This window comes from Fulvia fulva, chromosome 6, assembly GCF_020509005.1.
Source record: "Fulvia fulva chromosome 6, complete sequence".
Lineage (NCBI taxonomy): Eukaryota > Fungi > Ascomycota > Dothideomycetes > Mycosphaerellales > Mycosphaerellaceae > Fulvia > Fulvia fulva.
The window spans coordinates 4,928,469-4,948,216 of NC_063017.1; the positions used below are offsets into that span (position 1 = coordinate 4,928,469).

General features: G+C 53.1%; 10 protein-coding genes across 10 annotated transcripts; 6 read left to right on the forward strand and 4 right to left on the reverse strand.

Annotated features, from left to right (window-relative positions):
* Positions 1 to 462: 462 nt before the first annotated feature.
* Positions 463 to 1,382, forward strand: CLAFUR5_07731 (uncharacterized protein; the record flags this gene model as incomplete). The annotated part of the gene is made up of 2 exons (XM_047906879.1): positions 463 to 937; positions 1,108 to 1,382. 2 exons carry the CDS (start codon positions 463 to 465, stop codon positions 1,380 to 1,382), a joined length of 750 nt encoding a protein of 249 aa, XP_047763359.1.
* Positions 1,383 to 1,394: 12 nt separating this feature from the next.
* On the forward strand, positions 1,395 to 1,714 carry CLAFUR5_07732 (uncharacterized protein; the record flags this gene model as incomplete). Its single annotated transcript, XM_047906880.1, has 2 exons — positions 1,395 to 1,436; positions 1,487 to 1,714. The coding sequence occupies 2 exons, from the start codon at positions 1,395 to 1,397 to the stop codon at positions 1,712 to 1,714; spliced, it is 270 nt and encodes an 89-aa protein (XP_047763361.1).
* Positions 1,715 to 5,621: 3,907 nt separating this feature from the next.
* CLAFUR5_07733 (uncharacterized protein) lies at positions 5,622 to 6,175 on the forward strand (the record flags this gene model as incomplete). The annotated part of the gene is made up of 2 exons (XM_047906881.1): positions 5,622 to 5,771; positions 5,819 to 6,175. The coding sequence occupies 2 exons, from the start codon at positions 5,622 to 5,624 to the stop codon at positions 6,173 to 6,175; spliced, it is 507 nt and encodes a 168-aa protein (XP_047763360.1).
* A 1,114-nt stretch (positions 6,176 to 7,289) lies between these two features.
* On the forward strand, positions 7,290 to 8,647 carry CLAFUR5_07734 (Endochitinase B1; the record flags this gene model as incomplete). The annotated part of the gene is made up of 2 exons (XM_047906882.1): positions 7,290 to 7,697; positions 7,751 to 8,647. The coding sequence occupies 2 exons, from the start codon at positions 7,290 to 7,292 to the stop codon at positions 8,645 to 8,647; spliced, it is 1,305 nt and encodes a 434-aa protein (XP_047763356.1).
* A 1,345-nt stretch (positions 8,648 to 9,992) lies between these two features.
* Positions 9,993 to 10,646, reverse strand: CLAFUR5_07735 (uncharacterized protein; the record flags this gene model as incomplete). Its single annotated transcript, XM_047906883.1, has 1 exon — positions 9,993 to 10,646. One exon carries the CDS (start codon positions 10,644 to 10,646, stop codon positions 9,993 to 9,995), a length of 654 nt encoding a protein of 217 aa, XP_047763355.1.
* A 77-nt stretch (positions 10,647 to 10,723) lies between these two features.
* On the reverse strand, positions 10,724 to 11,216 carry CLAFUR5_07736 (uncharacterized protein; the record flags this gene model as incomplete). Its single annotated transcript, XM_047906884.1, has 2 exons — positions 10,724 to 10,826; positions 10,855 to 11,216. 2 exons carry the CDS (start codon positions 11,214 to 11,216, stop codon positions 10,724 to 10,726), a joined length of 465 nt encoding a protein of 154 aa, XP_047763358.1.
* Positions 11,217 to 11,886: 670 nt separating this feature from the next.
* CLAFUR5_07737 (High-affinity glucose transporter) lies at positions 11,887 to 13,041 on the forward strand (the record flags this gene model as incomplete). Its single annotated transcript, XM_047906885.1, has 3 exons — positions 11,887 to 12,530; positions 12,579 to 12,880; positions 12,935 to 13,041. 3 exons carry the CDS (start codon positions 11,887 to 11,889, stop codon positions 13,039 to 13,041), a joined length of 1,053 nt encoding a protein of 350 aa, XP_047763357.1.
* Positions 13,042 to 13,168: 127 nt separating this feature from the next.
* Positions 13,169 to 13,852, reverse strand: CLAFUR5_07738 (Thymidylate kinase; the record flags this gene model as incomplete). The annotated part of the gene is made up of 1 exon (XM_047906886.1): positions 13,169 to 13,852. The coding sequence occupies one exon, from the start codon at positions 13,850 to 13,852 to the stop codon at positions 13,169 to 13,171; it is 684 nt and encodes a 227-aa protein (XP_047763354.1).
* Positions 13,853 to 14,067: 215 nt separating this feature from the next.
* CLAFUR5_07739 (Queuine tRNA-ribosyltransferase accessory subunit 2) lies at positions 14,068 to 15,605 on the forward strand (the record flags this gene model as incomplete). Its single annotated transcript, XM_047906887.1, has 3 exons — positions 14,068 to 14,305; positions 14,369 to 15,374; positions 15,425 to 15,605. The coding sequence occupies 3 exons, from the start codon at positions 14,068 to 14,070 to the stop codon at positions 15,603 to 15,605; spliced, it is 1,425 nt and encodes a 474-aa protein (XP_047763353.1).
* Positions 15,606 to 17,840: 2,235 nt separating this feature from the next.
* CLAFUR5_07740 (uncharacterized protein) lies at positions 17,841 to 19,013 on the reverse strand (the record flags this gene model as incomplete). The annotated part of the gene is made up of 1 exon (XM_047906888.1): positions 17,841 to 19,013. The coding sequence occupies one exon, from the start codon at positions 19,011 to 19,013 to the stop codon at positions 17,841 to 17,843; it is 1,173 nt and encodes a 390-aa protein (XP_047763512.1).
* Between the last annotated feature and the right edge of the window lie 735 nt (positions 19,014 to 19,748).

Below are 19,748 nucleotides of genomic sequence, written 5' to 3' on the forward strand. Positions count from 1 at the left end.
CGATTGAGTCCATGACTCAGCTCTAGCCACTGGACAGAAGCATTCCATGTACTTCGCGGCGAGCAGAAATGGAAGCGCTTGCAATGCTGCTAGCATCTGCAAGTTTCTGAGCCGCTGCGCTGCACTTTGCACGCTCGTGGCTCTCATACAAGCATGGCACTGCTTCACGCGCAAAATCGCCAATTGCTCCTGTCTAATCAAGAAATCTACCAAGCACGCCTTATCTCTCGCTCACAGGCCTTGACAGCTCTGCCAAGCTCATTGTTGTAGCACGGCGTAGCTTGCGCTGCAGGATCCTGGCCACTCGATGTCGTGATGGACGATCTTAGCCCGAAGTGTTGGCCGCTTCCTGCGAGGGTGCTTCTGGTGGTACATGGATATGTCACCTCGTGGAAAGAGATAAGTATTACTGCCGGCAAGTCATCACAATGTATGCAACAAGCTACTTGCGACACCGGCACAATGGCGAAGGACGTCGAAAGCGACATCGAAGTCGTCCGCCATGATGGCAACAAAGATGTCGCTTCATCAGCCAGCTCAAACGATCTGGATGATACATACAATCTCTACAAGCAGCAAAATATGGACAATGTCGACCCTCAAGAAGCAAGTCGAGTTCTTCGCAGAATCGACTACCACATCCTCCCAATCCTAATGATGACATACATGCTCCAATACCTCGACAAATCCTCCATCAACTTCGCCTCCGTCCACGGTCTACGTCAAGGCACTAACCTCAAAGGTCAGGACTACAGCTGGCTTGGTTCGATCTTTTACTTTGGATACCTCGTCGCGCAGTACCCTGCTGGCTATGCCCTGCAAAGGTTACCATTGGGGAAGTTCATCGGTGCTATGATTCTGGCTTGGGGGATTCTGATTATTACGACGCCGGCTTGTACGAGTTTTGCGGTTATTGCGACGAATAGATTTCTTCTGGGTGTGTTTGAGGCGGTGGTGAATCCGGGATTTGTGTTGGTAATGGCGATGTGGGATTAGAAGAATGAGCAGGCAAGCTTGAATGGCCACTAGCTCGAGTGGATCCCCTTCGCTGACTATATTGTAGCCACTCCGCTTAGTAATAATACTACTGCATGAACTGTGTTGCAGGTCTTTTCGGCGGCACCCTTGGCTATGCCATCGGGCACATCACGTCTGGACTTCCTCAGTGGATGTACATCTTCCTGATCTTTGGCTCGATAAGCATTGTCTGGGGAGTGGTGTTCTTGATCTCCATGCCCGACATCCCATCATCAGCTCGTTTCTTGAGCCGTGAGGAGAGGATCGTGGCAGTCGAACGAGTTGCTACGAATCGACAGGGAGTCAAGAATCACCACTTCAAGAAGTATCAGCTGTGGCAGTTCTTGCGTGATCCCAAGACGTGAATTCTGTTTGTTATGAGTACGGCTGCGCAGATTCCGAATGCGCCGCAGGGAACGGTATGTACTCGGTGCACTATGCTGCGAAGATGGATGCTGACCAGTCTCAGTTCATGTCCATCATCCTCGAGACCTTCGGCTACACCGCGCTGAAGACCCAGTACATGCAGATGCCCGGCAATGGCGTGCACATTGTGTCGCTGCTCCTCGGCGGCTGGATCGCATCTCGATGGCCAGGTATGCGATGCGTCGTCATGATTGTGGGCAACCTGATTTGTGTCGCTTGCGGAGGTGTGCTTGTTGGACTGTCAGCAGACCATACTTGGGTAGGTTGGTAGCACTCTGGTTGGCGTCTTGTCAGTCAGTTGGCTTTGCGATCAGCTTGACTATGGTCAGCTCGAATGTTGCTGGGTACACGAAGAAACAGCTTACTGGTGCTGCTCAGTGTCCGCATCAACCAACGCCTGTTGATTGAGGGTTGCAACTTTGGTTGGCATTGAGGGCCTCAACCAATCAACCAACCATTGCGGATCAATCAATCCTCAACTGGCTATCATAGGCAACTTAGTTGAGCAGTTGACAGGCATTATATAGTCGTGTTGTTGGTGAATCTTTGATATTGCATGTGATTCTCAGGGCTTATTTTAGCAAAAGACCCAAACACTAAGCGTCATTTCCCCGCAAAACCGTTGTCAATCAGATATCGCAGATTAGATCGCAGGCATCTGTTGGCTAGAGCTGACTCCGACCCGCGCGGCCCTTCCTCGGAAGCTGCACCTCCAAACCTTGCGGCACTCCGGAGAAGAGCCTTCAGGAGACTCAGGATTTACAACCATATTGTCGACCTTATTATGCCACAACCAACACACCAATATGGCTTCACAGACTCGCAAAAGCAAGCGCTAACATAGTCAAATCGAACCTGAAACTCCTGGGCCTAGACCTACGACATAGGCTACGCGATCGAAGCGACTACGAAAATCCTAATCTATGCTGCCCTTCGCGAACAAAACACCAGAAACACCACCTCCTACGCAGCCGACACTATCGCAATCGAGCGCTAACGAGACACCAAACATATAGACCGAAGACAGCGAGCAATCGGAGGCTAGCGACGATGCTAGCGACACCGAGCCGGCTACGGTCATAGCCTTAGAGCGATGCCACTTCGACATTGATTATACGCGTCTGAAGGGCGATAAGATCGTGCTACGCTTCCGTAACAAAAGAAACACCTTCGGTAACAAGATATCGTTTATCTTTAAGTATAGACTCGAGGTATAGAAGCTCGAGCACGGTAAGGCGAAGGGTAGATACTAGCTCTACCGGTACTGCTACGAGGACAATACGACGCGACAGTTATAGGCTTGTCGCTCGACTACTAGCTGTATAGATCACCTCCTTTCGAAACACGGCATCTCACCGTCGCGTACGACGGCGACGACGAAGCGACCGACAGTAGACGAGACCGCGATCGCCGCCTACCTCGAGAAACTCGACCCTTTCGCCGCCGAGCAGTTTTTGACCGACTTTATCAACTAGATCGTCCGCGACGACATTACCTTCGAACAGGCGGCAAGCGACAACCTCCGAAAGGTTATACTCGGCGGTAGCCTAGCGGTAAAATATCTACTACCGGCGGCTCGAACAGTGTCAATATAGCTCAAGTAGGCCTATCGCGAACGACGGCCGGACCTCGTGAAACAGTTCGAGCGCGTCGCCAAAGTCCACCTTAGTATAGATATCTAGGTAACAAGTAACGATCTATCGCTACTCGCCGTCGTAGCGTACTTTATCGACGCGAATAGGCAGTTCAAGACAGCGTTGCTCGGATTGCGACCGGTCGGCGGACATCACAATAGAGTCAATATTGCGACCGTAGCGCGGTAGGTAATAAACGACTTCAATCTAGACGGTAAGATAGGCGCCTTCGTTATAGACAATACGGATAACAACGACACGGCGATTCGAGCGCTCGCTACCTCGCTCTAGCAGCCTATCGACGAACACGAGTAGCGACTACGATGCCTCGGACACATAATCAACCTCGTCGTCCGCGCTCTATTGTTCGGCGACGGACTTAAGCGACTCGAAGACGAGTTACGTAAAGTAGGTAAGCAGAAACACTCAGATTGCGCCCGTGAAGCTAGCGTTGCGATACCCCTTACAAAACCCCTAATACACTCCTTAATCGTTCAAAACTGCCCTTAGATCTATCGGCTAATAAGAGGCCTAAGAACTGCTTCAACTCACGAGGCTAACACGAAGATTCGCGCTCAAAACGCGTCTACAACCTGATCAAAACAACACTCCTCGGTCGCAATCTAACTGTTTCTCGTAGGTAACGACGAGTCCTTCACCTCATAGCGTAAGGCCGGCGCGATTGGCAAACTTTATAACCTCGTCACCTATATCTATCGCTCCGAGGCACGAATCGAGACGTTCAACGAAGTATAGCGCGACGAATAGACCTCTCTCTATCACAATTACCTTCGCTTGATCCGCGACGGCGGAGTGAGGTAGAACAGCACGCTAGCTATAATAAGACGCGCTCTTAAGCTTTAAGGAGCGATCGACCGATACTATAGGAGGTAGACGCGTAGCGACGGCCGAGACGAACAGAACTACTCTATTAAAGACGACACGCTTAATGCGGACGATTGGGAAGAATTGAGACACTTTGAAGAGCTATTACTACCGTTCGAGTAGGCTACGAAGCGTGTCGAAGGCAACGTAACGTCCGGTACGTACGGCGTAGTATAGGAAGTCCTACCTATTATAGACTTCTTGTTCCTTACGCTTAAGCGTCGTTCGAAGGAAGTCGAGTCTTATAGCGACTTATTCACCGACAGATATCGCCACTGTCTCAACTATAGGTTCGTAAAGCTGAAGGACTACTATAATCTGAGCGATAGGTCACGAATCTACCGCGCCGCAATCGCCCTACATCCGTACTATCGACACACCTACTTCGAATAAGTATAGACTGATATTGGCGCCGCTGAAATCAGTAGGGCTAAGCAGACAGTCTATGACCTCTACGCCGAGCTACTCGAAGAACTATCTTACGAGCTAACGATAGAACCATTACGTCCACCTCTATCGCTACGCGAACAACAAGACTTCGACGAAGACTAGACTACTATGTTCAAGGACTTCACTTCACGTGTCGTTCAGTAGCCGGCCGTCCAGCATCGCCGCAAGCGACAACGGCAAGAGACTGAGCTAGAGCGATATCTCAAGGACGACATCAATATAGTCAAGTATAGCGACGACAACAAGGTGTTGAAGGACTATTATCTCAAGCGGCCGCTCGACTGGTGGCGAGATCGAGGTGAAGCACTATATCCAACAGTCGCTCAGCTGGCTTATCGTCTATTCGCAGTACCTGGCATGTCGACTCAATGTGAGCGTGTTTTCTCTCACGGCAAGAAGGTGGTGACAGACGAGCGATATAATATCAAGGCGGACACGATAGAGGCTTCATTGACCCTCAAAGATTGGCTAATGAACGACTTAGTAGACGGCAAAGCCATGTGGACGACACTAGCTGAGGTGAATGAGAAACAGGCTCAGAAAGAGGCTGAAGAAAGAGCTATATCAGAGGCAGCAGAGATATCACATGAATAACAACAACATTCACCTTAATCAACCCTGCAACCAGTCAACTAGTTGGCTCTGAGGCCTCAACCAATCAACCAACGCGCCAGTGAGCTCAATCGATCAACTGGCCTATAGGCAACTTCAAGGGTTGGTTGGTTGATGCGGACACTGGTGCTGCTATCTTCGTGGGATATTGCGTCGGTGAGTCCCAAGTACATCAGAAAGTACTTGCTGATAGCATGCTGACCAACTGCAGGCAACATCATCGGCCCTCAGACCTTCATCGAAAGCGAAGCCCCTGGATACTCATCAGCATATATCGCCATCAACCGACCCAGTGATGAGAGCTCAATAAGAGAAAGAAGCCATCGAGATGGGAATGCAAGATGTCACCGAACTGGACAATCCGGGTTTCAGATATAGTCTTTAGGCCCCAGGACGACATTGACTTATTAGCCCACGCAGCCCTACTCACGCTTTCTGCTCACTGCATGGCCTGGATTGTGGCTACGGCCGAGCCGATCGCTGCATCTCATGACTCACATTCAAAGATTGAGAAGACTACAAATGTCCAGGCCACCAAGGAAAGCGGCGTCGGTCATGCTTCCTCTTGATACCATCTCGAAACTCGGATCATAGAACATGGCACCGGACAACAGCGCTGCTCTTGGGACAGATGTCGATCATGGCGTCGACAGCATGACCGGCTCCTGCCTATGTGGCGGCATAACTGTGACTGTCCGACAACAAGGACTTTTCGAAAAGCCAGCAGGCCATACATGCCACTGTGCGGTACGCTCAACAGACGAGAGAATGTGGTCATTGTCTGACACCTGCAGAACTGTCGAAAGATGTCCAGCTCCGCCTTCATGAGCCTACTCATGATCCGCACATCTGACCTTGACATGTCTGATCCCAAGTCACTGCTGAGAATCTACGGCGACAACAACTCCACAAGTGGACGTACGGTCCTACGGCCATTCTGTTCGGAATGTGGCAGTCCAACAGCCGCTACAAGTGAGAGCGAACCACGATTGTCGTTTGTTGCTCTGGGCCTGTTTCCGAAGACGCCAAAGCCAGAATTCGAGCTGTTTACTGCTCACCGACAGGACTGGGCGAAGCCATTGACGACAGCAGAAACACAATACTTGTTTGCTGATGAAGTGTTGCAGTATAAAGATCGGATGTTGCAATGATGGAAGAGGCGCTCGAATGGCTGAATGGCTGCTCGGACAAACATGGTCGGGAGGCGATGTGTGTCCGATGGGAACAGGTACGGCAGCGATGAGTCGAACAGCGTCAGTCCGTGTGGTTGCAAACATCGTCAATGGCATTCGGTGCTCTGGTGTACTGGGACTTGTGCCCAGAGTGCGCGACCTTATACCACCTAGCTTCGAGTACATGGCTTGGTCGTTCATCTTCGCCAACGAGCTTGTGTGTTCCGTCTACACACTCTGACTTACACGTCAATCTTGAAAATGGCTCAACGGAAAGCAGGAAGGCAACATTGTTTGCCATGGCAACAATGTGGCAGTGAACCTCATCCGAATCTGTCGCCGTTGCATCGAACCCGTCGCCCGGCCCGGTCGATTCGGCAGCCATCCACCCAGCCTTACACAAAACGGGCAACCAACGCATGAAAAACGCAATCTCCCGTCCACAACGACGTCGTGAACGTTGTGGCAGAAACAAATCCTCACCTGAAGAATGGCAGGTGCGACCCTCTTGAGACAAATCTTCGCCGCACCGGCCGACGTGACATCCGCGGTACAAAGCATTTGTACAACCTCCACCCTGTTGCATTCTGTACCATCCACCTGGTTTGTGTCCTTCCAGCATGTTTGGCAATCGGGCGGGCTTCTGTGCGAGGTGGGGCGCGTCTGTGGCTAGTGAGGAATGTGAGCGTGTCTTGCCTTTGATATTCTAGCCAAAAGGCCCAGGCATGTGGACTTTTGAACTGAACGGCTGGTCTGTTGGACGGTTCTAGCCTGACCTACTTTCTCCAGCCCTTGCGTGTCTTGCAAGCCAAGCTTTTTTCTGTTCTTGGGAGCGATATCAAAAGGTAGTGCTTCGACACCTCGAGAGAAAGTCTTCTGCTGAGTCCAGTAGCAGAAAGAAGAGTCAGTGGTTTCGTGATGGTTCAACGAAGATTCTCATGCGTCGCTTGGGCGACGGCTCTTCTACTGTTGGTTGCACCATTTGCTTCTTCTGCATCATTGCCTTCCCTCTTTGAGCACGATACAGAGACAATACAGTCGCGTTCGTCGACGCTGAGACCACGTTCTGCTTCCAGAGCTGTCGGTACCCGGGATGCGAATGGAACGTATGGAAGCACCGACAATGCGACCACTGCCAGGACGGTCTTGTACTTTCCGAACTGGGATATCTGTAAGTCAAAGCTATGTTCAGAAGCAATACCGAGCGCATGGACTGACAGGATTGCCTGCAGATGGCCGCAACTACCAACCTCAAGACCTACCAATCGAGAAGTTGACGCATGTTCTGTACTCCTTCGCCAATGTTCGACCGGAAACTGGAGAAGTGTACCTTTCAGATACATACGCCGATCTGGAGAAGCACTATCCGACAGACTCGTGGAGCGATGTCGGCAACAACGTATACGGTTGTATCAAGCAGCTGTATCTGTTGAAGCAGAAGAACCGAAACTTGAAGACGCTGCTTAGCATAGGCGGTTGGACGTACAGCACCAACTTCCCTGTAAGTTCTAAGAACAAGTCAGCAAGCAACGGACCTTTCACTGACCTCACCAGCAACCAGCATCAACCGAAGCAGGCCGGGCCAAATTCGCAGACTCCGCCGTCACACTCCTCAAAGACCTTGGCTTCGACGGTCTCGACATCGACTGGGAATATCCCGCCAATGCAGGCGAAGCAGAAAACTTCGTCCAACTTCTGCAAGCCTGTCGCTCCGCTCTCGACACCTACTCCCAAACTCTTCCCAACCAGCCCCACTTCCTGCTTACGGTCGCCTCCCCAGCTGGTCCCGACAACTACTCCAAGCTCATGATGCCCGAGATGGACGCCCTCCTTGACTTCTGGAACCTCATGGCCTATGACTACGCCGGAAGCTGGGATAAGGTCTCCGGCCATAACGCAAATCTCTACCGCTCTAAGACGAACCCCAATAGCACGCAATTCAGCACAGACGAGGCAGTACAGTACTACCTGAGCCACGGCGTGGCGCCCGACAAACTCGTCCTCGGCTTGCCCCTCTATGGCCGCTCCTTCGTCGGCACCACAGGTCCAGGAACTCCCTACACCACCGTCGGCGAAGGCTCCTGGGAGAACGGCGTGTGGGATTACAAAGTCCTCCCCCAAACCGGCGCGGTCGTTCATTACGACAACGAGACCGTCGCAAGCTGGGCGTATGATGCCACTACGCAGACGATGGTCTCATATGATTCTCCCGAAGTCGTCGCTACGAAGGTCGATTACATCAAGCAGTACGGCCTCGGAGGCGCGATGTGGTGGGAGGCGAATGGGGATCTTCCGGTGAATAACACCGCGAGCTTGATTCGGCAGGTGGCGAAGTCGTTGGGTCCGTTACAGGAGAAGGGGAATGTGTTGAAGTATCCTGCCGCGGCTTATGAGAATATCAGGGCCGGGATGAAGAGTCCGACGAAGGTTGCGAAGGGGTATAGGGCGTGATTGGGGATCCTCGTTTGGAGAGGGCTTGTGGGCAATTGTATGGTTTGAGCGTTAGCATGTATTATGAGATATACTTAATGGTAATGACGATGTTATGATATGGCACACCGAATGACCGCTGCGTCGGTAGCGCTTGTCACGATCATGACTGTCGTTACGGCCGCGCCATGCCGTAATAGATGAACCCGATTGGCCATGCAATGCCCACGAAGAGCAATGCGCGAAATATGCTATTAGAGCCCCGGCTGAGGGAAAAAGTCAGCAGGCCGAAATCGAAGGCGATGACTGCCGTGATCGGATCCTTGTATGTAGGCACCGATGGTATAAGAAAGGCTCCGGCGACCCAGAGGTTGTGGAAGATGCCGACAACGATCTCGGCAGGCGTCTGATGGATGTCATGCTTCATGACATTCTCAACGCCCAGAGAGATGCCCACCGCGAAGATTCCCCCTCCAACGACCGCCCGCCGATCGACTTCATCGCCGGCATGATCATGATCATGGTACAAGCCAGGAGATGTACCACGCCAGCGTGCGTCAGGGTTGATATGCACTTGACGGAAGCGTGCCTGTCGACGGGTATGGCAGCTTTTATATTGGTCATGCATGGAAGTACCAGCAGCGACACCGAGCGGAGGACATAGACCCAGCAGAAAAGGACAGTCCGGGGTACATACAGTTCGGACAGCGAGAAGTATATGGCGAGGACGGATGATAGGAGGAGTCGAACAGCCCGAGCTGCTGCCAGTGCACTGATTCGAAGTCCTCCAGTGTGAGCTTGAGCCTGGAGCGGGAAGGAAAAGCCATTGGACAGTACGTATGCGGCGTAGGTGCAGTGTTCGGCCAATTCGTATATGCAGGTCACCGGACTGAGACGTAATATGGCATGCCCGTCGTCGGAGCTAGGACCAGATATCATGGCTGTCAACGCTAAGACATGGAGCGCAGCGAAGCGTTGGATCGCTCCAGTGATTCGATCTGTAGGATATGAGCATGTGAGTATTCCGAATCTTGCCCGTTGACCGTTTCCTTCTACTCACAATTGAGAGACCCGTCCATGAGTCTGGTGTCACTGCATGGAATGGGATGAAAAGGATACTTAAGATGAACCAAAGCTCTGATGTTGCTGGCTCATCATTAGCTATCCCAGCACCAGATCGTCGACACGCCGTTTCGCACAAGGTGTGGGTATACTGACCAAAACTGTGCGACTGCACGGATCAATATTCCAGAGCCTCGTGGCTACGTGCGTTCTGTTTGAGCAGAACAACTACAAGCACAACAATGGAGGTTTGCCCTTACTTCGACATTGTTGCTATATTCGCTGCATGCTGATCACTTTCCTCTCAATTACGCGTTCCTCCAGCCCGAAGCAATCTGGTCAGTGGGCCAATGACATAGGTGTTGAAGAAGTAACTGACCATTTCCGCTGCATGCTGCATAACGGAACGAGGGACACCATCCTGGAGCTGGTCGATCTCAGTTGCATCGCCAGCAGCATTTCCGTCAGGACTCTTCGGAGTTTCTTCATCGGTTGCATCATTGGCGTCATCTCGAGCATCGGACTCCTCCCGGTTGCCTGCGTTTTCGTCAGCGTCGTCACCCACAGGTGCTTCGCCATCTAGTAGAACATTGTCGTCGGCGATGTTTTTAGCCTTGGCTCGATTAGCAGCGAGTCGTTTTCTTGTCTTCACTTTGCGACGCTGCCGGGGATTGAGTGTTGGACCAGAACCAGACCCAGCTGTCACTTGCATTCCTGCAGCTGGTGCCAGTACATTGGCGACAGCCTGGCCATCGCTAGCTAGATGATCTTGGCTGAGCGCTATCTCTACGTTCTGGGTCGCTGCGACTGAAGCTGAAGACTGTGTAGGCATTACTTGACCCCGACCGTGCGGCTTGCTTCCTCCCAGCTGATTGCGAGCAGCACGCACTGGTAGAACGACGGCGGTGCTATGTATGAGATGTGAAGTCCACGGGGCCAATGCAGGTGCCAAACCCATGGCGTTGCGGCTGAGTGCCGCATTGCTCAGCCCGTATCGACCACTACCGACGCGAGAGCCGGTCAATGTTATTGCAATCAAGACCCTGATTGCTCGACGCCATTGAGGACATCGCAGTTCATGAGCATCAAGTCTGGGATACCACCTCCTTTATGTCGCGTCTCGCAGCCGTCTGACATGCTGCAGATGGCATATTAGGTACACGTACCTTCCGCCATGCAGCAAGTCCATAAAGAAATTTTGGCGCCTGAATCTCTCACTGCCCACAAACGTTTCCATGATTCTTAGCTCATGAAGGACCTCCTGCTCCTGGCGGTAGTAGTTGAGGATGTTGGTCAGGTCTGGACTAGAACGGCACGTCTCCATAGTCGCCGCGAATGGCTCACGGAATGCAACAACCGGAGCACTGTGTTGCAAGTTGGGGGCGTGCAGGTCGTAGTCACGCAGCTGTTGGATCGTATACTCTGGCGAGGTCGCAAGAAATGTCGGCAAAGCATTGTGTCGGAGCAGATTGCCATCGTTCTCATCCTCACTTGTGCTTTTAGTGTCTGGGTTGCGATGACTGTTCATGCCTTAAAGTTCTGGATCTGGAGAGTCTCATGTCAAGTTCCATTACGGCCCTTTTAAATACCTAGCACGATGCAATGTTGACAAACATCGCAGTCGAGAAACAGCCATACTGTTTGCCGCGACCTGGAAGTTGTCTGTGACTTCCTCAGTTTTCTGGCACGTGCCATCGGGCTTGATCCAGATGCGATGTTGTAGACTTGCTGACACGGCAGTTGACCTTGACACATAAGTTCCCATGATACCACACCATCCATCGCAATATATTACCCTTCTCGACCCCGTCGAGCGAGTTGTCGATGTCGCCAATGATTCACCCGGAAGAACAGGCTAAAGCCGCTACCCCAGCCCTTGGCGGAGTCCAGCGCCCCGTCTCCAGATGAGATAGGTCACATGCCAAGCTGCCATTGTTTGGAGACCGCAGGACCAACGTGCATGTACCTCCATCTATTCTGTACAGGCACTATAGGGTCGAGTTCTTGGGTTGTATACCAAGCACTGGAATTCCGGGCCTGCATTCCTTGCTTCTTCGCGTGTGGGCGACAAGGATCGACCCCATGGTCAGACAATGCGGAGAGCATGCAGGGCATGGCAGCTGGGGATCTCGCTGTATATATTCATAGCTTCTGACCAGAGCGCGTAGTGTTTCAGTTCTTGTCTCCACTCAGTCGACATGAAGTTCTCCCAAGCAGAAGGAGCGGACCCGGTCCTGACCCGTGCCATTGCCGAAGACAAGGTGCGATGGTGGAAGAAACCCAACCTGCGATACCTGTACCTCTTCCTCTTTCCGACATGTATGGGCATTGAGATCACCAGCGGCTTCGACAGCCAGATCATCAATGCTGTCCAGATTGTCGATCCATGGCAGGAATACTTCGGCGAGCCAGAGGGAGCACTTCTTGGAATCATCGGTGCCATGTATAGCTTAGGCGCTATCTGTTCGTTGCCGTTCATTCCCGTCATCAATCAGCATCTCGGACGGCGATGGTCGATCTTTCTGGGTAGCTGGGTTATGGTTGTTGGTGCAGTCATCCAGTGTACTGCGCAACATGTCGGCATGTATCTGGCCGCTCGATGGTTGCTGGGCTTCGGGATCCCGACGTGTATCATCTCTGGTGCGGCGATGTTGGGAGAGCTGGGGTATCCGAAAGAGCGACCTATCCTTACGTCGCTGTTCAATGCGAGCTATTTCATAGGCGCGATCACTGCGGCTGGTATCACTTTCGGTACTCAATCTCTGGCACCATCGGACTGGTCGTGGAGAGTGCCGTCGCTTTTGCAGGCTGTGCCGTCCTTGATCCAGATATCGTTGATCTTGTAAGCTGATTCAGATTTTGTTGGATCGTCAAGCTGACTTCGTCCCAGCTTCGTGCCCGAATCTCCTCGCTGGCTGATCAGTAAAGACCGACGAGAGGAGGCCTTCGATATACTCGTCACGTTCCTCGTCGAGCTCTTCCCCTTCGCAGTCCGTACCCGAGGTATGGCGATCTTCCAGTTCTTCGGTCGTGGTGCGGGCTTCTTCAGCACTTTCGTCAATCCGATCGGCCTGAAGAATGCCACTTGGAAGTACCTCATCATGTATTGCGTTTGGCTGGCTTTCGAGATTGTGTGCATCTATTTCCTCTGGCCTGAGACCTATGGCAGAACCTTAGAAGAGCTGACCTTCCGTGAGTGTGCTTCTTTAGCCCAGACAAGCCTGCATTACTGACTTCTGTGAACAGTGTTCGAAGATAAGTCTCTTCAAGAGCAGCAGGAGAAGATCACAATGCAGGAATTGCAAAAGGACATTCCGGATGAGAGAATCGAGGTGGTCGAGACGAAAGCATAATATTGATGAAGACGGATGTCAGGAATGTAGCATGTTGGTGTGATGCTCGGCATAGTGGTGTCGCTCAGCGCGTCGTTTCAATCGGAAAGGCAGTCCACAGATGATGCATCGCCGTCACTCGTGTTTCTCACCAAGGCTTGATGACTCGCAAAGGCTGTCGCTCTTGATCGACAGCGATATCGAGGCATCTTTTGATGACGACGTTCTGGATTGTTTGCTGCACATGCTCAACAGTGCCGCCAGCATCGATCACGATCATGTCTTCGTTCTCGTCAGGGTGAGTCTGCATCTCTGCAAACAAGCCTCGAACCCGGTCTTGTAGCTCCTGCTTCTCATACCGCTCGGTACCAAATCCGCCACGCTTCGCAGCATCCTCAGCAGAAATATCCAGGAACAGGCAAAGATCAGGCCTTGGCAGACCGACTTCCATATTCCTGCACCAGGCCAGGTCCATAGTAGGATTCTGCTTTGCAGCGGAGTAGACACATCCTGAGTAGTAGTAGCGATCAATGACCACATCGATGCCGGAGGAAATGAGCTGTTTGATGCGGTCGGCGGCTTCCCATCTATTGGCGGAGAAGAGGAGGTGTATGGCGTGGTCTTCTTGCTGTGAGGCGCCTTGCAGATAGCCATTGATCATTTGGCCTATGACTGTGGTCCTATCGGGGAATCGCATGTGCCACGAGCCCCGGTCTTGCTTCTCGCGCAGCCAAGTGACGAGTCTCTCGCATTGGGTGCTTTTGCCTGATCTGTCGAGGCCTTCGAAGACGATGAGACGGCCTCTTCTTGGGGATGGTTGTTCGTGTGACATGTCGGACTTCGGCCGATGATGTCTGATGTGTTGTGAATTTATGAAGGTCTCAGAAGAAAGACGCGATCCGTCGCGTCGTCTGGTTGGATGGCTTGGCGGACAAGGATCTGCGTCCCGCCAAAGACATGTGCAGTAACATGGACAACGACATTTCCACCAAACAGTCAGAGGTCGGGATCAAGAGCAACCTCCGCCTCCATGCCTCACCGCCGACGATGAACGGCCACGTCAACGGGACGCCCTCCCAGCTCCCAGACGAGATGTTCGGCATCATCGAGGCCACCGGACAAGGCCTTGCACCTCGTCTAGGCCGACTCGCATTACCCGGTAGACGAGTGATTGACACGCCTCACTATCTCGGCAACACCTCACGTGGTGTCGTACCACACATCACCCAAGACACCTTCGTTCGAGATACCCACATCAACGCCGTCTACGTAGCCCTCGAAGACTGTACGTGATATGCCAGTGCGAGTGCCACGCCTGCTGACAAGCATGCTCACGGTTGGCACATAGTCATTGAGAAGGCACCGCGCGATACGCCGCCATTGTATAACTTTCGATCGCCAGATGGAGCATCATCGCTGAGACGATTCATTGCTCTGCCGGAGGATACATTGCTGGTGCTGGGGACAAGAAGGACTCCGCCAGTGCTGGCCCCAGCTGCGAATTCGAACACCGACAAGACCATTGCGATAGGCACATCTGTGGGCTTTAGGACGCTCGCAGCTGCGGACTATGCGGATGGCGTGGAAGGGTTGGGTGCAGACATCGTGGTGGGCTTGGGCGACATACCATATGGACGAACACCGGGCAATAAGAGGATCGAGAAGGCTACGGACCGAAGCATAGCATGGCTGCAGGATCATGTCCTCCTTCGCAAGGAGAAAGAGGCGAAACACCAGGCCAAGCTCTTTGCTTCTCTGCTACCGGTATCTTGCGCCGAGCAGCAGTATTACATCGACAAGATCGAGGAACTGGTCGACGATGTGTCTGGACTTGCAATACACGACACGAGCTCGCTTGAAGGCCTCCCGGAAGACCTCTGGCATCTCCCACGACTAGGGTACACAGAACCTGCCAGTCCACATGATATTTTGCGGCAAGTAGGACTCGGTATCGACATATTCGCCGTGCCCTTCATCACCGCTGCCACAGATGCAGGTATTGCACTGGACTTCAGCTTCCCGAGCAAGCAAGAAGCTACCTCCAATGGCAGAGAGCCATCAGCACTCGGTATCGACATGTGGTTACCCACGCATGCAGTTGATGTGTCCCCGCTATCGGCCGAATGCGAATGCTACGCATGCACCAACCACCACAGAGCATACCTTCAGCATCTCCTTGCCGCGAAGGAAATGCTCGGATGGGTGCTGCTGCAAATCCACAATCATCACGTCATCGAGCTAGTTTTCGAAGGTATACGAAGCAGCATCGCCGCCGGCACTTTTGAAGATGATGTGACCGGTTTCAGCAACGTCTACGAGAGCAGTCTGCCGGAGAAAACCGGTCAGGGGCCTAGGTATGTTACAATACATTGTGAGGTCGCTTTCGATACTGATAGATCAACAGAATACGAGGCTACCAATTCAAAGCGGAAGGGCCAGGAGAACCAAAGAAGAACAAAGCTCCGTACAGCTCACTCAATGATGCGAAAGAGAAGCTCGCTGAGGCCACACCACCGAGCCGAGATGAAGCAGTGGCTGGCGCCGATGGGCTCGAAGCTCAAGGCTTTGCTACGAAGCAAGAATGACATGAATCCGTACGATAGTCACTGCTACCTAGGCTAGCGAAAAAGTAGAGTGCACTCCAAGAGATCGTTGAACAGGCTGCAAAGAAGGATCATCTGTACTGGCAAGCCACTTCAAGGAGCTTGGAGCTAGAGCGCAAGCTGAATATTGTCGCCTACTCAGCTACTCCCAAGCGCGCAAGTTACAGATCCAGCATCAGTGTTAGGCGAGCTAGTCGCTAAAGAGGCGGCGTTTCAGCCTGCAGTACAGCCAGAAGAGCATCAAGGAGCCCCCGGCTTCCATTCCAGTCAATGCGCGCACAATCAAGGCGCTCGTGGCTACGCATTTGGCGCTTCCGACCAACAATCTACATCCAACGAGACGAGTCGCGGACGCGGACGACCACACAAAGTGTCGCATAGCGCCGTATCGCTCTACGTAGTCTTCCTCCGCACCCTGATGATGCATCGCGCTTCGCAGCACGAGTGGTCGAGAGTTCTACTAAAAAGGGCCCGTAGCACCAACGCAGGCAATGGAACGTTAACCTCGTCATCTAAACTCGTGTTCGCCAATATCCTCATAAGCCCACACGAAAAAAGCCAATTGCAGATCGGGAACCACACGACCTAGCCTCGAATCGGAGGGGGGGGGAGCAGTAGATGTGCTATACGTCCATATCTTCTACTACATCCTCGCCACCGGTGCGGTTCTACAGTAGCACACACCCGGACCCTCCCGCGCGTGACGTGTCCCAGCCACCTATATAGCGCCGCAGATGTTTCTTCCGGCGCCTTGTTTGTACTGTGTACTGTATGCCCCTTTTTGAGGTCCATGCCGGCCTCGCACCCCTTCTGACGCTCGATCTTTCCGCCTCAGTCTTGCCGACTTTGCCCTGTGCTCCTGCTCGGGCCGCTGCGCTCGTCCTTCTGCAAGATCTTATTGAGCGAAGGCACCCGAAACGAAGTCGCCGTCGTCCCGGAGCTTGCGTAGGGCCACGACAGGCGGCTAAGTGTAGGGGCTGCCGAGCGATAATTACATACATTCGGATACTAATGGCGTAGTATCTTAAACGAAAGGGGGACTGCGCCCGTGGCTGTGGCTGTGGCTGTGGCTGTGGCTGTTGGTCTCTCCGCCTTAGCGATGCAGACAGCGACACTTTTGATTGGTTCAAACTAATTTGGCATAGCATCTGTAAGTGGCTAGATTTCGGCGCTACTGGAATTTGGTTTCTCCGGCCCGTACGGCGAACCGACTGCGAGGCCACGGAGGCCTCGCTCGCTCTCTTGCTCGCACACTACTAGCAGCAGGTACTGTCTATATACGAATAGCGCTCGGCGGTGCCTTCGCTCACCTTTGAGGCAGGCCTCTGCCTCTCCTCAACATTTTCTTGATAGCCCATCACTTTCGCGCTTTCCAAGCACTGTCGACCTAGTCGAGCGTCGGGCTTTGCTCTCGTCGGTGCTCTTGAGCAGGAATCTGATGTGGTTTTTGTTCTGGAGGGCGCTTCTCAGGTTGGCTAAAGACGTTTGCGGGGCTTTGCTGAGCTTGTGTAGGTGTCTTTCTGGGTTTGGGTTTTTTTTCTGCATTAGCGAGTGCATGTGTTGATGGGATCTTGGAGCGAGGTCAAGGCGCTTGAGGAGCAGGAGGTGAGGGGTCAAGACATAGTGTGGGAGACTCCCACTACAGTAGCTGCTTCAGATTTCTCGGCACATGCCGAGACGGCTGCGAGGATTTTTTCGAGCCCTTGAGCACATGCGAGCAGACACATATACGTCAAGCTGGAGGCGCGCAATAGCGCGACGACGTGATGCTAGCGTAGGTAGAGTCGTATGTCAGGCCGAGAGCAGAGTTGCAGCAAGCTGCGCGACTTGATGGGATGAGCATGTGATTAGGGGTAATTGCTGTAATGTTGTCTTGTGGGGGTTTTCATGTTAGCTGCACCCAGATGCTGGGGTCACACATTGTGTCGTCAGGTTCATTGATTGCATTGGTCGAGAACGAGGAAGAAAGTGAAGGGAAGAAGAAAGTTCAGAATCCAAGATTGTTTGCATAGTGTCCTATGTACACCCCAAAAACCCCAAATCCCAAAACCCAAAACGCCAAAACGCCAAGACGCCAAAACCGCCGATTCAAACGCAAAATGGTATCAATCAATCTATGCAAGAACGCCAGGTCTACAGGTACGCTTGCGAGAGCCCTCATCTATCCATGCCCCATCACTCATCACAAGCCATCAGCCAAACCCACCATCAAAACCCCTAGTAATGATAATGACCATGCTTGCGTCTATGCGATGCAACCTCCCTCTTGACGACATGACGCTTCGCAATCTTGCCGCCCTGGCACGTCGTGCCGGGAGCGACGGCTTGGCTGACGGCGCAGCCGTCAATGTCGCAGATGCCGAAGTGGGTTGAGTCGATGCAGATGATCTCGCCGGGGGTTGAGCAAGATTGCTCGCCAGAGGGGCAGGTGCCGGAGGAGGTGGAGGTGGAGGGTGCGGATGGTGTAGTCGTTGGTGCTGGTGCTGGTGCGGTGTCTAATGTTGGTGCTGGGGCGGGGGCGGAAGTTGGAGCGGCCTCGGAGGAGGGTGCTGGAGCTGCGGCGGAAGTTGGTGCGGCGGGTGCTGGGGAGCTGATTGCGCCGTTACCGCCGTAGCCACTGATAGCTGGAGCGCTGCCGCTGCCAGTGCCGGAACCACTACCGCTGCCACCATTGCCTGAGCAGCCTGCGCCGGTTGGGAGGGCGAGTTTGTAAGGGCTGCCCTCGGTCTTGGTGGTGACGTATTTGCCCGGGTCAGGGAACTGGACATTGGTCTGCTCAGTGGTTGGGCAGGTGTCGATGCTTGCGAGGTTAGCGACGAACATTGCCGGGAATGAGTCGACTTCGGAGCCGTCGCCGCCGGTGAATTCGACGTTGGCGCAGTTCATGTACATCTCGCGGTTGCCGATGGTATTAAACCAGGTCCATGCAAGAATAGCGTTGCCGTCCTTGACGCCCTTGGGGATCTTGAAGGGGAATTGATTGACGCACGCAGTGTTGCCGGCTTGAGTGCAAGCGATAGCTTGGTCGAGATTCCCCTTCGCGTCAGTAGGACATCCGCCAAGAATCGAGTAAATGACCTTCCAATTCTTCGGGTCCTTGACCTTCGCGGCGTCAGTCTCGTATGTGATTGCAAGCTGACAAGATCCACCACCGTGGACGGCAGTGTTGGCACCGCCACCGAGGTCAAAAGCAAGAAGCTGTTCGGAGCCTGCTGCCATCTTTTGGCCGCCGGTGGCGGGAAGCTGGACGCCGTGGCAGGGGAAGTCGGAGCCGGAGGGGTCGAGAGGTGGTTTGACTGCGTTGCCTTCGATGGGGACGGGGGAGGACATGAACATGTGTGCTTGTGCGCCGAGCGCGAGGCTGGCTGCGAGGAGGAAGCGGAATGGCATGTTTGTGGTGCAAGTCGTCGTCGCCGGGAGTCGGATTGCTGGGAGAATGTTGAGGGTGAGGTTGTTGTTGTGGTTGTGGTTGTGGTTTGAGAACTCGGAGTTGTGGTCGTAGGGACTCGAAGAAGTGGTTTTAGCTGCTGAAGGCTTCGAGTGTGTTCTGGTTCGTGAAGAGTGTCAGTTGTCTGAGTTCTGGTCTTCTCGGTAGGGCGCGGGTTCTGTCGACTTTTATGTGGAAATTGCAGCATTGTCTGCATTGTGTCGTGTGTCAAAGACAACAACACAATGGGGCTCATTGTACTTTTGATCGTGAATAAGGGTTGTCCGGTCCCCGCTAAAGTCCTTGTGAAGGCCATAGTGAATGTGGAGACAATGTGATGTCGGCGGCTATTGGGCGTCTCGAGTCAATGTGCTTCGCGCGCGTATGGATAGCGCGGATCTCTGAGACAGTTTGGACTCGAGACATGGGTGATGTTCAAGATACAATCGACTCACCTCGAGAAGTCCTGTTTTCTTCTCTTCCGTTCGAGCCGTGACACGCATACCTGCGTTCCGCGCCAGTCGTCACCACTACCACGGCAGAAATGCACAATGCACTACTGTCGACCGCCCGGACTGCTGTCGCACTGCTGTTCAGCATTAATATCGTGCGCACGAATGTATACTAACCTGTGACCTCAGTCAAGCCATCAACTAAGAAGTGTGAGGCGGCTGCCGAGATTGTCGCATGTGACTGGC